This window comes from Peromyscus californicus, unplaced genomic scaffold (assembly GCF_007827085.1).
Source record: "Peromyscus californicus insignis strain IS unplaced genomic scaffold, ASM782708v3 Scaffold_18__1_contigs__length_77618521, whole genome shotgun sequence".
NCBI classification, from domain to species: Eukaryota; Metazoa; Chordata; class Mammalia; order Rodentia; family Cricetidae; genus Peromyscus; species Peromyscus californicus.
Genome location: NW_026294480.1, coordinates 26,112,069 through 26,129,797, shown reverse-complemented (window position 1 = coordinate 26,129,797; position 17,729 = coordinate 26,112,069). Strand labels below are relative to the sequence as shown.

The following is a 17,729-nucleotide window of genomic DNA, read 5'->3' as shown; positions in this document are numbered from 1 at the left end:
TCCAGCTCCTGAGAATCTGTGTGTTTACCTCTACAAAACAGCAGTTGTTCCATGAGCACAGTTGGGTCACTAGGTGCACCTGTAAAGATTAAGCATCATTTCCTGGTGGACACATCGAGTTGCGGTCAGGAAATGGCTGCACCAGTTTGCTGTGATTCATTATAATTTCCAAGGTTTTTCCTGCTGAGACAGGGAAGGTCTCAAACTCGCCCCTCTCATGGTGCTCGCGTTAGGGAAAGCCCAACAAGAAGCCAGTTTGCTTATACTGTCTTATGTGCAATGAATTATGCACGCTATGGGTAATGCCTTCATTTTCTTTGAGATAGTATGGTAGTTCAGTTAGAATAGTAAGTGTGATTGTAGTATCTATTCTGAGCAGGCAGAGAAAGCTGTAGATAGAGAAAACTCCCTGAGTAACGAAGCATTTCCATTTGAACAGTTATTTTAGTCATTTATCAAAACATACTTTTGATTAGCACAGTAGATAGAGAGCACAGTGATGGATTTCTTTTTTTTTCCTTTTGAGACAAGGTCTTGTGTAGCCCAGGCTGGCCTTGAAGCTTTGCTCCTCCTCCCTCTACCTCCTGAGTGCTGGGACTATAAGCATGTGCTACTAGGGCTTTGTGCATGCTAGGCAAGCATACTGCTAACTGAGCTACATGCCTGGCCCCATTCCTCCATTGTCTAGAGGAGCCAAAAGTGAGTCAGCTAAGTGTACTGCTTATTCTCTGTTATCAATTGTGAGTCTCGGGCATGTTGGATATTTGGACCTGACCTCATAGGGCAGTTGAGATTTTTAACTCTTGGTTTTGGGGAAATTAGACTGTGTTTTAAATTTTCCCTAGAAATTCAGAGCTCTTAGAAAGCATGACAAAATAGTATTCTGTTGCTCTGGCACTCTTCCAAGAGCCTACTCATAGATCCAAGTTCAGCAAGGGTTGTGTTGTCCCCAGAGCCCATTAGTGTGACAGAGAACAGAATTGGTGCCTGCTTTTCTTAGCGCTGATCTATGAGAAGCATGACAGTATCCATTGGTCCTTTTTTCTCTAGATTGTCAGTGGCATAATCCATCACACCCAAGCTCCTAAACTGCTGAAAAGACTGTTTCTGTTTTCCTATGCAGCTGCTGTGCACAGCACAGGTAAGTCTCTTCGGAGCTATTGTTGCTGAATAGTCAGGATCCTTGCTATTCATTTTGGTTTTGTCTCTCAAACTCAGGAACTTCCTGCCTTGGTCTCCTGAATGCTGGGATTCCCAGCAAGTGTCCCCAGCCCCAGAAGGTTCCTTTCTCTTCTCCCCTGTAGTCAGGAAGGGAAACCCCATCTTAATGAGTTTGTATCACTATGACCAAATACATGCCAGAAAAGGGAAGACAGAAAAGGTTCACCGTTGAGAGGGTTCACTCCGTGGTGGCTTGGCCCATGGGCTTGTGGAACAGCTTGAAGGCTGTTCACCTCCTGGTGAGGGACGGGAAATAGAAAAAGAAGAAGGAAACAGAAACCAGACATAACTTTAGCAGACACACTGCAGGGACCTGCTTCCTCCAGGAATGCCTAATCTCTCAAAGTATCTGCGTCCCCCCTGTCTTAGTTAGGTCACCATTGCTATGATGAAACACCATGACCAAAAGCAAGCTGGGCAGGAAAGGGTTTATTTTATTACACTTCCAAATCGTAGTCCATCACTGAAGGAAGTCAGGACAGGAACTCAAACAGGGCAGGAACCTGAAGACAGGAGCTGATGCAGAGTCCATGGAGGAGAGCTGTTTACTGGATTGCTTTCTGTGCCTTGCTCAGTCTGCTCTCTTCTAGGACCCAGGACCACCAGCCCAGGGATGGCACCACCCACTGTGGGCTGGACCTGCCCTCATCAATCACTAATTAAGAAAATGTCCTCCAGCCTGATCTTAGGAAGGCATTTTATCAATTGAGGTTCCCTCTTTTCAGATGAATGTAGCTTGTGTCAAGTTGACATAAAACCAACCAGGATACTCCCTGAACGACAACATGCATTTGGTTGCAAGCATCTAATACATGATTCATTCAGGAGTTCTCTTCTTTTCCTGGGATCTTTGCTTAACTGATCTTTTAGGTCTGTTTGCTTTCACGTTGCGATGAATTATTTGTGTGGTTACTTATGAAAAGTCAAATCAGGGGCTAGAGAGATGGCTTGGTGGGTAAAAATGTCTGCTGTGAAGGCATGAAGAGTTTCGGTTCCTGGCATCCATGTAAAAGACAGGTGCAGCGGTGCATGTCTGGAGCCCGAGGACTGCTGGCAGAAACAGATTGTGGGAGCTTTCTGGCCAGCCAGTCTAGCCAAAAGAGCGAGGTCTAGGTTCAGTGAGGGGCACTACCTCAACAATAAGTCGGAGAGCAGTAGAGAAACATACGTGGTGTCAACCTCTGGTGCCCACATGTGTATGCGAGTGTTCACACACAAGTGGACTTTAATTTTTTTTTAAGATTTATTTATTTATTATGTACACAGAAGAGGGTGCCAGATCTCATTACAGATGGTTGTGAGCCACCATGTGGATGCTGGGAATTGAACTCAGAACCTCTGGAAGAATAGTCGGTGCTCTTAACCTCTGAGCCATCTCTCCAGCCTGGACTTTAATTTTTATGAATTAAGAAAAGGTAAAATCAATGTTATACTGGAAAGGTGAAACTATTGGAAAAACAAAATTGAGACAAAATTTAAAATAATTCTATTTGTCTCTGGGTTCTTTTTTTCTACATAAATATACTTGAGTTTATTTAAGATTCTAGAGGATACCATATATTTAAAGTTTGAAATAAAGAAAGAACAATATATAGTAGATGTTTGGTGGACACAAGGCATTTGTTCATAAGAAAAGCGCTCAGTGGTGGCACACGCCTTTAATCCCAGCACTCGGGAGGCAGAGGCAGGCGGATCTCTGTGAGTTTGAGGCCAGCCTGGTGCACAGAGTGAGTTCCAGGAAATGCGCAAAGCTACACAGAGAAAACCCTGTCTCGAAAAATCAAAAAAAAAAAGAAGAAGAAAAATTTGGAGTTGGGGATTTAGCTCAGTGGTAGAGCACTTGCCTAGCAAGCGAGAGGCCCTGGGTTCGGTCCTCAGCTGGTGGGGGGGGCATGGACACCAAAAGCACTCTAGTAGTCTGGCTTGATAAAAGAAAACATGCCAGGCCTACCAGTGCACACAGAGTGATACCCTGTGTGTAAGTGGAGGGGATGGGAGGAATGAATATTATTTACAATTCTGAGTGTTTGCTAGTTTGTTGAGAAGAAGGCTGAGCTGCTCATCAGGTAAAGGCCCTGTGACCTGAGTTGAGGCAGGGTTCTAGTATGTAGCTCAGGCTGCCCTTAAACTCAAGATCCTACTTTAGCCATCTAAATGTTGACATTATAGGCATGATACTGTTCCTGTCTTATGTATCTTTTTAGATTTATTTTTATGTGTATGATTGCTTGCTTGCATGAATGCATGTACCACATGTGTGCTTGTTATCTGTTGTGACCAGAGGAGGACACTGAATCTCCTAAGACTGGAGCTAGAAGCAGTTAGGAGCTGCTGTGTAGGTGTTAGAAATTGAACCCCGGTAGTCTGAAGGAACAGCCAGTGCTCTTAACCATGGAGCAGATTTTCTAGCTCACTTACACTCCCCCTTCCCCCAGACAGAGTTTCTCTGTGTGGCCCTGGCTGTCTTGGAACCTGCTTTTAAACCAGGCTGGCCTCAAACTCAGAGATCCACCTGTCTCTGTCTCCATCTCCCAAGTGCTAGGATTAAAGGCATGAACCACCACTGCCTGGTTATACAATATTTTTAATGTGTCTGTGCTTTGACTGTGGCCTGAGGTCAGGTGTGGAATTTTCCACTTGAGAGATCACATTGGCAGTCAAGAAATTTCAGATTTTCTTTTTTCTTTTTAGATTAGGAATATTCAACTTATGTAAACATTTACTGTTGTCATTGTTCTAACTACTGTTACTGTAATTTTGTTTTATTTAACAGAAGCAGGTGGGGTCGTTTTAGCAAACACTTATTTTCTAGGAAGTTGGGGTTTTTCGATGTGCATGTCACTTCCAGCAATCAGTGATGGTCTGGAGAAAGGCCACAGCCATTTCTGCTGAGCTTTGGGCAGCACTTCTGGACATTTTGTTCTAACAGTGCTGATTTTGTAGCCAAAGTTCCTGTCACCATGATGCAGGCCTTGGCTATTGGCCACTTCCTCCACTGTGACTCTCTGATCTGTTGATGGCTTTCAGTAACCGAGTGCCATCCTGGACAGGCCGCTCTCAGCAGCACATCACAAACTGAGGAAAGATTTACATTCCGGAATCGGACATGCTGTTCTAATCAGTGTGCCATGTTATTATACACATGTGGTAGGGCTAAAAATACTTCATTTCTTAGCTTTGGTGCCAAGCCCATCTTTCAATGCTTCACAGAATTTTTGTTTTATATAAATTATGTCATGGGCAGATGACTGAAAATCGAGCTAGAAATTGCTTTTGCAAGGAATGGAACAAGAATAACCTCTTGGGGCTGGAGGGATGGCTTAGTAGCTAAGACTACATGCTGCTTTCCCCGAGGACCCAGTTCAGTCCTTAGCACCCATATTGAGTGGCTCACAACCGCCTGTAACTTCAGCTCCAGGGCTCCAGCACCATTTTCCAGACTCCACAGTTTCCCACACACTCTGGGCATACAGAAACAGATACACGTAAAATAGTGAAAACTGACCTTTAGAAACAGAACTCCTTTCCTCCACTATGAAGAGACAGCATGGACCAGTGTGAGGACTCAGCAGGTAAATGTGCTTGCCTCCAGACGTGACAGCTGAGTTGAATCCCCAGCACCCACACGGTGAGAGGAGAGCTGATTCCTTCATGTTGTCCTCAGACCAACATATGTGCGCTGTGACAGGCATGCCGTGCTCCCTTCCCCCCCACAAAATACGTAAATGTAATGAAAATTTCAGTAAACTTTCCATTACAGTTTTTGGATTAATGACAGAAAAATGGAGAAAAATGGAACAATTAAACTGTGAATTTATTCTTCTTAGATAAAAACACTCAGTGTAATAAATTGGGTTCAGAGCTTATGTGTCCACATGAACAAAATACCAGTGTCGTGCAAAGACTTGACTGTGTGCTAATTTTTTTTCTTAGCCATTGATCCCAAGAACCATACTGTAATGTTTGACACACCTAAAGACTGGTGTTGGGAGCTGGAGCGGACCAAGGGTAGTGTGAAGTACAAAACAGTGAATGTGAATGAAGGCTACAGAATCTGTGACAGGTAAGCTCTCCACGTTGGCTCTCACCATTAGTTATGTTCATATGTGTGTGGGGATGTGCATATGTGTCTGTGGGTGCCCTTGGAGGCCAGAAGATGGCCTCAGATCGTATATTAGGGTTCTTTGAAGGAGCACTGGGATACACACACACACACACACACACACACACACACACACACACACGATTTATTGGAGTGGTTCACAGGGTGTGGTTTGGGTAGTCCAGCCATGGCGGCCTCACTCTGGAGAAGTTGAGAATCCAGTGGTTGCTCAGTCGACAAGGCTGGCTGTCTCAATGGTCCTAGTCCAGCACTGGAGGACTGGAGGACTCCTGGAGAGCTGCTCATCTTCAGTCTGTGCTGAACTCTGGAAGAAGTTGTTTCTGATACCAGCAAAGGAATACCACAGCAATAGATAAAATGATCTTGTCAGCAAAAGTGAGGGCAAGCAGGCCAAAAAAAAAAAAGCAATTTTCTTTTTCCTGTCCTTTGTCCAAACTTCCACTAGAAGGGGCGCCCACATTTAATGTGCCTTTTTATTTCAAATGTGACCAAGAAAGTTCCTCAAGGAGTACCCAGAAGCTTGTGTTTTAGTTGGTTTCAGATATAGTCAAGTTAACAACCAAGATGAGCCATCACAGATCCCACGGAGCTGGAGTTATAGGAGCTGTGAGCTGTTGGTAAACTGGGTGCTGTGAACTGGACTCTGGTCCTTTGGAAGAATAGCACACACATAGTGGCCCACACCTTTAATCCCAGTACTTGGGAAGCAGAAAGAGGTGGATCTCTGTGTTTGCGGCAAGCCTGGTCTACATAGCGAGTTCCATGACAACCAGGGCTATGTAAAGAGACCCTAACTCAAAACAAAACAAACTAACCCCTGAGCCATCTCTCTAGCCCCCCACACGGTGTTTGAATGTGTTGACATTGTGTGATTATCATCACAGTAAGTTTTGGAATGTTTCCATCATCTAGTAAAGAAAACCCAAATTAACAGTTACCCTCATTTCTCCTCAGTTCTCCTCCCTGTGCCAATTCCTAAGCAAATCATACATTTGCCTGTTTGGACACTTTTTATAAATAAAACATAGGATAGGTGGTCTTTTATGACTGCCTTGTGTTTGTTTGTTTGTTTTGAGACAGGGTCTTTCTGTGGCACTAGGTGGGTCTCGAACTCACTAATTAACCCAAATTAGCCTCAAACCTAAGATCTTCCTGCTTCAGTCTCCTGAGTATCCAGCACAGATGTGCACCAACACCTCTGGCTTTTTCTTTTTATTGCCAAATGATATTCCATAGTATGGACATACCATGTTTTATTTACCCATTCACTTGCCATAAGCATTTAAAGTTTTTATGAGGATATGGTTTTTATTTCTCTTCAGTATGTAATCTGATACAGTGCCGAAACGAGGGATTGACTGTGTTTAGCTGTTGAGGAATAACCAGACTAGCTGCCCCAGATGTGGTGCCGTTTGGCTCTCCCATCAAGTGTGTAAAGCTTCCTTGTTTCAGCCCTGACTTTTCCTGTTACTGTTTGTTAGTGATGTGGGAGACAGCCACCTCAGCCTTGTGCATGCCCGGAAGCGCGGGCCACTGAGCCGCACCTCCACTCTTCCCAACAGAAATCTTTAACAGAAACCTTTAACGCATCTATTAGGACACTGACACTGAAAAGTGGGGTTGGGAGCTGGGCCGTGGTGGCGCACACCTTTAATCCCAGCACTTGGGAGGCAGAGGCACGTGAATCTCTGTAAATTTGAGGGTAGCCTGGTCTACAGAGCTAGTTCCAGGACAGACAGGGCTGTTACACAGAGAAACCTTGTCTCAAAAAAAAAAAAAAAGTGGAGTTGGGAAGACGGCTTAGGTGGCAAAGTGCTTCCCCCACAGGATGAGGACCTCAGTTTGATCCCCAGAACCTGTGTAAAGAAATGTATGTGCCTGTAATCCCAATGCTGGGCAGGTGAAGACAGGATGGATGGTCCCCGGGGCTTGCTGGCCATCCATTCTAGCCAGTTGGTGAGCTCCAGGTTCAGTGATGGACCCTATCTGAAAAAAGATGTCTTAGCAGGTAAAACTGCTTGCCACATGACCCTGAGCTTGATCCTCAGGGCCTGTGGTGGAAGTAGAGAGCTGACTTCTGAAAACTGCCTCCTGACTCCACGTGCAGCATGGCATGTGCACACTCGCATTCATAGACACACAGTAATGCACAGAAGAAATTCAAGGTAGGGAGCTATTGAGAAAGACACTGGATGAGATAGGGCACTCGCCCGTCATGTGTGAGGCCCTGGGTTCAATAACCAGCATGGAAACAAAACTGCGGAGAAACACACATCAGGCAGAAGCCTGGAAGAGCTGGAGGTGGTGGAGAAGAGGGTGATCAGGAAGGTCCCGGGAGTAAGTGAGTGGCCTTTGGTCCAAGCTGCGAGAAGGGGAGGCAGAGAAGCCTGATAGGCAGGGACAGCCAGGGGCCCAGGGCTGTGGGGAGCACGCCAGGGAAAGGGAGGAGAGGTTGAGGAGAGGGACTGGTTGGATGCTTCCAGAAGAATTTATCCTTTTTGAATCTGAGAACAATGAGGGGGAGTTTGAGCAGAGGCAGGGAGTGATCTGGCCTACATTTTTAAAGGATGACTCTGTGGATCTGTTTTTAGAAACTCGACTCTTATCATTTGGGAACATAGCTTCCTAGCACGCTGCTGACAGCCGCATAAAATAGTGTGGGTTTATAGCGCTTTTTATATCCGGGTGTTTCAGATGACCCCTCCCCCAGTCGGTCTGGGTAAGAATGAGAAACTGCATTGTCAGAACTGTCCGCTCAGGTGCCACAAGCCCATTGCTCCCCTTTTCAGTTCACTCCTAAAATCCTTCCTTCATTCCACCTCCTTGTGGAGATACAAGAGGCTGTTTAACCCCGTGGGGGTGTGCTTCCCAGAGGGACCCTTGAGCTAATGCTGACACAGCAAGATGCAGCTCTGCCCCAGGCATAGCCTTTCCAGACTACAGCTGTGCCTGAATGGATCACCCAGCTTCCCAGGCTGGAGATGCCCCGAGAGAGGCCCTTGACTCTGAACTCATCCCACTGCCTAAGTGACGGTTTTCAGAGAGGGCGGACTAGTTACTCATAGTCTCAACAGACTGCCTGGGATCCACCCGAGTTATGTGGGACAGGTGAGAACACCCTCCACCCTGTGCCTGGTGTGCTGCTCTTCCGCACTGCTCAGGGACAGAGGCTAAAATTAACCAGAGGGGCTAGAGAGGTGGCTCAGTGTTTAAGAGCACTGACTGCTCTTCCCGAGGACCCAGGTTCAGTTCCCAGCACCCACAGGACAGCTCATGACTCTCTGTAATTCGACACCCATGGCAAAACACCAACGCACATAAAAATAAATAAATAGATAGATAGATAGACAAACAAACAAACTTAACCAGAGAGCCAACATTGTAGAATATTGGGGAAGACATGCAAGTGTTTTAGAACGGGGGGGGGGGGGGGGGGGGGGGGGGGGGTAGGGGGGTAGGGGCACATCTGCTTTATAGAACTCCTCAGATGATGTTAGAGTGGTGGCCTGTGGAGAAGTTACTGTCCAGTCAGTGCTTCCCACAGTTGGGAATCTCAGTCACCCCCAGAGCTTGTGGGCCTGCGGGTGCTGACTGAGCAGGTGGGCCAGGACTGATCTGCATCCCTCCTGAGCTCAGGTGCTGCTGCAGTCCACCCTGATCGCAGGGCATTCCAGGACAGCAGCTTTCAGCCCACTGCGTTCCCGGAGAGCTTTAAGCTTCTCCTCTATAAGCATGGGGTCAAGCCTGGATTTTGATAATTTTCTAATCCTTCCCTGTGCTTTTAATGGACATCTGGAGTTTAAAAGCCATTGATCTGTTATAATGTTTGTACTTTAGTGATAGATTAGCGTACTGGCCACCCACTCAGGCAGGTACATCAAATATAAGTACTTCAGAACTTCAGAAGTCAAGGTCTTAAGACTTTTACTGACTTGAGGGCCTTAGCTAGGACCAGTGGTTCACAGACCTGGGTATACATCACAATCTCATAGGATCTTTGTCCTTTTCAAATTGTTTGTGAGGGGCTGGAGAGGTGACTTGGGAGTTAAGAGCACTTCCTGCTCTTCTAGAGGGACCCCAACTTAGTGACCTGTGCCTGTGTGTCTGACTGCTAACAAGTGCCTATCACTCTAGCCCCAGGGAATCGAACCCCCTCCTCTTGTGGCCACCAGCACCCAGATCAGACAGGCACACGCACAAATGAATCTTTCAAATGAGCTGTAAGGTTGATTATACAAATTCGGAAGCATTATAGGAAAACAATGTATGTCAAACTTCCCTTTATCCATTACCCGGGTGTAACAATGACTAATTCATAGCTAATCCTGTCTCTCTATACCCCACCTACTTGTCTCCCTTTGGATTGCCTGGAAATGAATTTCAAAGCTCATCTCATTTATGTTTAGTATATATTGCAAAGAACAAAGGACTGAGATTTTTTTAAATAAACACAGCATGAAACCATTATCATGCTTTTCAAATTCACACTACTTTTTTGTTGGTTTTTGTTTTTTGAGACAGGGTCTTCCTTTGAAGCACTTGCCTGGAACTTGCTATAAGGATCAGGCAGACCTCAAACTCAGAGATCCGCCTACCTCTGCCTCTCAAATTCTGGGATTAAAGGAATGTGTCATACCTAGCCTCACACTATTTCTTTGACATCTAGTTAGTATTTAAAATTTCCTCATGACTTGGTTTGGCTTGCGGGTAGAGAGAAGTTGTTTTATTTTGTGTGTGTATGTTTTGAGACAGGGTTTCACCATATATCCCAGGCTGGCCACCCAACAGATAAGATTATAGGCGTGTGCCACCAGTTCTTGACTCATTTTTGAAAAATTTCTCTTTCATCCTTTTTTGTTTTGTTTTGTTTTGTTTTGAGACAGGATTTCTCTGTATAGCCCTGGCTGTCCTGGAATTCACTCTGTAGACCAGGCTGGCCTGGAACTCAATGCCAACCTCTGCCTTTGCCTCCTGAGTGCTGGGATTAAAGGCATGTACCATTACTGCCCGGCTCTCTTTCATCTTTTTAATCTTACTGTTAATAAAGAGTCAGAGTAGCATTTTGCCATATCTTAATGGGTTTCCTAAGTTACTTTATGTGTGGATTCTCAAACCCTCATCTTTTTCTTGAAGAAATCAAGCTGTTTGTTAATTGTTTCCCATAGTGTGGAGTTCAATGACCACACCCCTTGGTGATGTTTAGTATGTTTGTCCACCTCTTGTGGATTGATTGATGGAGCAATCATTTGTGTTTTGATCTCCTTGCTTTAAAGAGCCATCTTTCCATGGGGCTAGGGAGATAGCCAGTAAATAAGACTACTTTCTGCTCTTGCAGAGGACTGGAGTTTGGTTCTCAGCACCCACATGGTGGCTTACAGTGGTCTGTACCTCCAATTCCAAAGAGTCCAACACCCACTTCTGGCTTTCGAGGTCACGTGCATGGACATGGTGCACAGACATACGCTCAGGAACACACATATACACATTAAAACGTTCCTTTTTCTGAAATGTATCTTTTCCATGACTTGATGGTTGTCAGATTGAGGTCAAACCTGCAGTGTGTCTGCAGACACCGTCTGGTTGCATCCATTGCAGCTTAGCTGCACAGGCGCCTTCTAAGGTCTCAGGTGCTGTATTCCCAACTCTTTGAGGGAGGTGTTTGCAGCTCCATCGGGAGGGGTCTGTTGACGGAGGAGCCAGTGTGCCCATGTGTTTCTGATCCCTCTGAAAAAATCTAGCTTCCCCATGTCCTACAGTTGACAGTAATCATACTACGTATCTGATCGTGGTGTTGGAGTCAGTGAATCATCCATGTGAGGGACTAGAGCAATGTCTGACACGGAGTACTCTTCAAATGTTTCTTGTTGTTTTGAGAGAGTATTTCTATGTAGTTCTGTCTGTCTTGGAACCCACTACATAGACCAGGCTGGCCTTAAACTCACTGAGATCTGGTCTCCCAAGTACTGGGATTAAAGGCGTCTGTCACCATACCCATCTCAGAGTATGTGATAAAGTGGACTGCAGTCATCATGGTTACTGATTTTCATATTAGTTTAATTGCGAGCAACACAGGTGTTTATGTTGTTACTGTTCGATGAGATTTTGGACTTCGTATACTTTTAGATATCACATTTTCCAATCTCTGCTTCTTTCAGTGCTGAAGATCAAACCAAGGGCCTTGTGCATGTTAGGCAAGGGCTCTGTTGCAGAGCTGGACCCACATCCCTCATCTCCTTCATTTTGTAGAAGAAGACACAAGACCCAGAAAGGCAGAACAGTTTACCTTCCTTGTCAGCAGAGGCAGGGCTGTGCAGAGCCATAGGCAGAGCTAGGGTTCGAATCCGGATTCCTAATCTATTTGCTCAGAGTACTTGTCACCAACCCAGGGGTGGCAGTTCATCTTGGGTTCTTAACTGGGAAGTATGGTCCTTTTGTAGCTCATTGTTACTTCCTTGAATTCTCTGATGTCAGCTTTCGTATTTTGTGAATTAAGTGTCGAACTGAAAGCTGATTGTAATGAGTCTTTTCCTGTCCCATCAACAGCTCCCAAATAACAACACTGAGACTTCTTTATTAATTATGAAAGCTTGGCCTTAGCTTAAGCTTGTTTTTAACTAGCTCTTATGACTTAATAACCCATTTCTATTAATCTATGTTCTGTCACATACTGCCCATCTTGCTTCTTCCTTGTCCTCTGGCATCTCTCATGCACCTAAATAATCTCTATCTTCTCTCTCTACTCAGAAGTCCCACCTGTACCTCCTGCCTAGCTATTGGCCATCAGCTTTTTATTACACCAATCACAGCAAATACATCTTCACACAGTATACAAATATCCCACAACATTTCCCTTTTTGTCTAAATAAAAAGGAAAGGTTTTTGTTGTTGTTGTTGTTGTTTGTTTGTTTTTTCGAGACAGGGTTTCTCTGTGTAACAGCCCTAGCTGTCCTGGAACTGGCTTTGTAGACCAGGCTGGCCTTGAGCTCACAGAGATCCACCTGCCTCTGCCTCCCGAGTACTGGGATTAAAGACATTGTGCCACCATCACCCAGCTTAAGAAGGAAAGGTCTTGACTCTAACATAGTAAAACTATATATGGTAAGAATTACAGTAGGAATTACATTCACAATGTCCAGTCTATTTGTATTTGGCAAATTCAGAGAAACTGCTCTATTATTTAACCTTAGTGATAATAATCCAAAGTTTTATGCCTAAATCACTCTTTATCATAACTTGTATTACCATTCTAAAAATATCTTTTTAGATCTAAAACATTTTTTTAGATAAACAACTTAAGCTTTTTTGTTTCTCAACCATATAAACTTTACATCTCTTATGTGAAGATATATTGCTGTGATTGATGTAATAAAAAGCTGAACAGCCAATAGCTAGGCAGGAGGTATAGGCAGGATTTCTGAGGAGAAAAAGAAAGAGGAGGAGGAGGAATCTAAGCATGAAGGAGAAGCCAGGAGATACGGAGAGGAAACAGGATGTACAAGATGGAAGAGCGGTAACCGCATGTGATAGAACACTGATTAATACAGTGGATTAATTTAGGTTATAAGAGCTAAGGGCCGAGCTTTCGTAATTAACACAAAGTCTCTGTGTCATTATTTGGGAACTGGCTGGTGGGACAGAGAAAGACTTGGTTACAGTTGATGCCCCCTCTCTCTTCTAGGCTGCCAGCATACTTTGTTGTCCCCACTCCCCTTCTTGAAGAGGATGTGAAGCGTTTTCAGGGCCATGGCATACCAGTAAGTGCATCGGGGACCCTGGGAGAGGGGACATCAGCAGCTCTCGGCCTCTGGTGCTCCAGGGTCTGTCTGTGGCCTGAGAGCAATCTGGAAATGCCACAGGGACTCCCGAGAGCAGTCTCCTGAACATGAGGCTCACCGGGACAAGTCTAAAGTTGTCACAGATGCTCTTAGAGTTTTAGCAGAGACGTTGAAAAGCTTCATGAGGAGAATAGGCCCACCTGCTTTAACATTTAAACCTGATTTGGACCTGAGCTGACACCACACATAGTGGAATTTCATTTATTTTGGCCAGCTCTGTTATGTTGATAAGAGCATGTTGAGTTTTTTGCTAGAGACAACATGCAGCACACCTTGATTTTCACAGAATAGGATAGGATCCATATTTAGTATGTCTCTGATCAGATAAAGCAAGACTAGATGACACCCCTATTTCTAGTTGTTGGCTGGGAGTTACCCACTGTGTGGGACTTTAGTGAGAAATGAGAATTACAGGCAGTACTGTGCAGTACACAGGCTGGTTTGCCAGAAGAATCTTCAATGTGAGCCAACGTGGTGAAGCTCCACCACACACCCAGAGCCCATGGAGGCTGGGCAGGTAATAAGTATGTCCCTTGCAGAGAGGCAAAGTCCCTCTGCCTGGCCTAGGAGGGCAGCTCTTCAGCACCAGCCTATAACACTGTTGGCTGAATTTTGCCAGATGGCTGAATTTTTTCAGAGGAAGCCAGAAATACAGATTTCTATGTGAGTTTTTCTGATCCCCAGCTAGACATAGCTAAGTCGGAGAGTTTCAGAACATGTGCCTTTGGGGTATAGCTGGATCACGTTCTACCAGTTTTCAGGTTCAATTGATATCTGCAATTCACATACTTACCTTTACACTCTTAAAATTAGTGAGTCTATAAAGTTATTGTTTATGTGGGTCGTGTAGTATTAGAAGTTCCAGCTGAGGCTGGGCGGTGATGGCTCACGCCTTTAATCCCAGCACTCAGGAGGTAGAGGCAGGCGGATCTCTGTGAGTTCAAGGCCAACCTGGTCTACAAAGTAAGCTTCTGGACAGTCAGGACTATACAGACAAACACTGTCTCAAAAAACCAAAACAGGAAAAAAAAAAAAAAAGAAAAGAAAAAAGAAAGAAAGAAATTCCAGTTGAAATAGGGTATGATAGCTCATCCCTGTAATCCCTACACTCAGGAGGCTGAGGCAAGAGGCTTGCTGTGAGTTTGAGGACAGCATAGGCTATAGAGTGAGATCCTGTTAAATTTTTTTTTCAAACTGAATTTTAATGAAAAATTTAAGTAGCATATGTTAGCATAAGTAACATACTTTTCTGGAAAATAACCATCCAAAATAGTAAAATGGAACAGCACTATTTAGCATTTTGGAAATAGAAGCCAGCTGGATTCTTTTATTTAGTCTGTTGTGGTATGCTGGGGATCAGTTAAAGAACACAGAGAAACTCCGGCTTCAGGCATGTGTATTTGGAGAGGAAGGCATAGTTGGTAGCTAGACTGAGAATATTGTTATTTGACAGTGTACCAGAACGTGGTCTCTGACGGTTTCACAAAGGTTAGTGACGTAAGGAATTTGAAAACACAAGGACCTGTTGTTAAAGTCCCCAGTCCCTCTTACACTTTGAATGGGATTTAGAGAATGTTTTTGTCCTGTCACACATTTGGAATTATACATCTAAATACTGACCCACCCATACCATCATCTTACAAGAAGAGGAAGCCGTTCAAGTAACATCAGGTTTTCCACAGTTCTAATTTTTTGCTCTAAAGCTTAATTTTTTTGTCGTTGGCAACATTTTATAAATTGCTTCTATGAAATGATAAACTCACTTTATTCACTTTTTAAATTATTTTAGTATTTTAATTTTTTTGAGATTTCATACAAGAGCACTGTACTTACATCATTTCCCTCTTCCCTCTCTCCTCTCAACTCTTCCCATGTTCTTCTCTACTCCTCATTCATGACCTCTTTAATTATTGTTGTTACATATGTGTATGCATATGCAAAACACACGCTTGTATGTACATGTGTTGATGGCTGAGCCCGTGGAATTAGATGACCAGTGAGGGATCATCCTTGGAGAAGACTGAGTCCCCTTTCTCAGCGCCGTTGATTGCCCACAGCTCTTCATCTAGGCCCATGTACATCGGTGTGCCAGCTGGTATTCTCATTATGCAGGTCTTTTTCACTCAACTAACCGTACTATTGAGGTTTCATGGGTGCAGCCATTTCCCAGCAGGTGTCCTGATCCTCTAGTTAAAAACTTTCCCCTTTGTAAATGTATCCCTTAGGGTTGGGCACCCCGGGTTTATTCCACTTGTTTTCTGCATTTGACCAGCTGTGGATCTGCGACAGTCATCATCTGCTGTGAAAAGAGGCTTCTTTGATGAGGGGGTGAGAGTTACACTTATCTATGGACGTAAGGCTGGGTATTGAGAATACAAGTCCAGTTAGACAGCTGCTGGCTGCCCCTACGTTCAGAGTGCCACAGCTGCATCAGTGTCTTCTGGGCCGCTCAGGTGTGGTCTGTAGGCATCATAGCCAGACGGACCGGTGGCTGCTTCTCTGCCATGGCAGCTGGCCTAGCTCCTTCCAGTATTATAAGAGCTAGTCCTGCAAAGTCTGCGCACAATGTTTGGAGAGGCACTCAACTCGGGAGGACAGACACTTTATGCTGTATCACAGTTAAGATTGTAAAATGGACCATTTAGAAGATGGTATTACTAGTGGGGATCGAGGACATACGTGCGGAGCTCGGAGAACAGCTTTGTGGAGTTGATTTTCTCTTTCCACCTGCTCGTGATCTGGGGATTAAACTCTGGTCATCAGACTTTCGCACCAAGCACTTTACCCACGGAGCCATCATTTGGCCCTAAAACTAGTCATTCTTCACCTTCTGTTCAAGGACATTCTCGGGGGAATTGGACCGTTTTCCTGCTAGTGGTAACTTATTAACAAGCTGTGTTAACAAGTGCTTGTGCCTGGACTGGTGCTGAACCACCACAGGTTCACTGACCACGGCTACTGTGCCGCCAGTGCGTACGGCACCGCAGTGGAAATGGTTATGGTATTGCAGGCCACCCACAAGGGTCTGGGTCTCAGGACAGGGCACAGTGCACTCGGAAAGCCCCTTGCTTGAGAGGGATGACAGTGAGGGTTCCTCCATGGAGAAACATAGAAAAGGGTGCGGTGTGGGCTGTGGGAAGAAGAAAAGGAGGAGGATTAACTGCACATGCGGATAGGCTTCAGGCTCCTTCTCCATCCCTACCACATGGGGAATTAAGATACAGCATGTTCTTGCCAGGCCTGGGGGCTGGGACATAGAAAGCGTTCTCCTAAGAAATGGGTGAAGAGCCAGCAACATTGTTAGGAGCTTTAGAAAGGCATGTTCCTGAGTCTTCCGCAGTTATATGTTCCAAACTCTTTAGTGGGGTATACACGGACAGCAGTAAGAGAGCACACGGGATGGAACTGACATGTCTCTATCACAGGACACAGAGCAGATAGTCTCCTCTCCTCCCCTCTCTGCCTGAGCCTCTCTTCCTTTGCTTGGTGCTGGGCTCAAATCCAGGGCCTCACCATGCTGCCATGCTCGGCTGGTGCTCTGTCCCTGAACTACTAGCCCCTCTTCTGCTTATCCCTGTCTAATTCCTCGTTGGTCACCTACCTGTACGACTTGTGAGGTCATTCTGATCCTTGCCACTTGGCTAAGTTGCTTGTATTGATTTACTCTGAAATAAAGGGTGATAGTTGTTCCTTTGTGCCTCAGATGAGATGAGACAGTCTGATTAAAGGTTATTATTACGTATGTCCCAACAGCTGTATATCCCCCAAGACCTGCCATTTTTGCCCTGTCTAAGCAGTTAAAATGATTAGGAGCATTTCATCTCTTGAATACTGCCATCCCGTTATGACTAAGAGTGTCCTCCATCTGTATCCAAGTGAGCTGACCTGCTAGTGGGCATGGCTGCTTAAGTGTTCAAAATATTACTCTCTACCTTTGGCAGCAGGCATAGAAGTCTGTGGTAGTTTGTCCGTGGTTCTTTCTGTTGCACTGGAGGATGGAGTAAGAAACAAAGGGCACCTCAGTTTTCCCCAGTGTCTGAATACGGCTGCCTCATATGAATTACAAGTGTGCCTGGCCTACAAAGGGAGTCGCTCTTTAGGGGCAGATGCTAGAGTAGTCCTCGACCCTCGCTCTAGCTGACATCATTTCCCATGTCCAGGGCGACAGTCCTCTCTCCTGAACGCGTAGTCCCACGCTCACAAGTCTCCTGGATGCTGTATGGTGATGCATTGGAGGCCTAGGCACCCAGTGTGCCCACTGTCAACTCCACTATCTTCCCTGAACCCAAGACAGTTCTTTCTGTTCTCTGGAGTGCAGAGCAGCTCTGGATTGATCTGCAGGCCTTTAGCTCCTGCCCAGGCAGCTGCTCGCTTATCCAAGGCATAGTTTGTTCATGGCAGTTAATGCTGAAGTGGTGTTCAGTAAGAGGAAAAATGGCATTTCATCCATCCATCCATCCATCCATCCATCCATCCATCCATCCATCCATCGATTATTTACTGTGTATGCATGGGTCAGAAGATGACTTGTACATCTCTGGGTTCTTCCT

General features: G+C 45.1%; 1 protein-coding gene across 1 annotated transcript in view; it reads left to right on the top strand.

Moving 5' to 3' along the window:
• Window positions 1-17,729, top strand: part of Mtmr12 (myotubularin related protein 12) — a 70,919-nt gene that overhangs the window by 36,146 nt on the left and 17,044 nt on the right. The window contains exons 6-8 of the mRNA XM_052743100.1: window positions 1,051-1,141; window positions 5,155-5,284; window positions 13,023-13,098. Of these exons, the coding sequence (XP_052599060.1) occupies window positions 1,051-1,141; window positions 5,155-5,284; window positions 13,023-13,098 (297 nt within the window). The remainder of the gene's footprint in view (window positions 1-1,050; window positions 1,142-5,154; window positions 5,285-13,022; window positions 13,099-17,729) is intronic.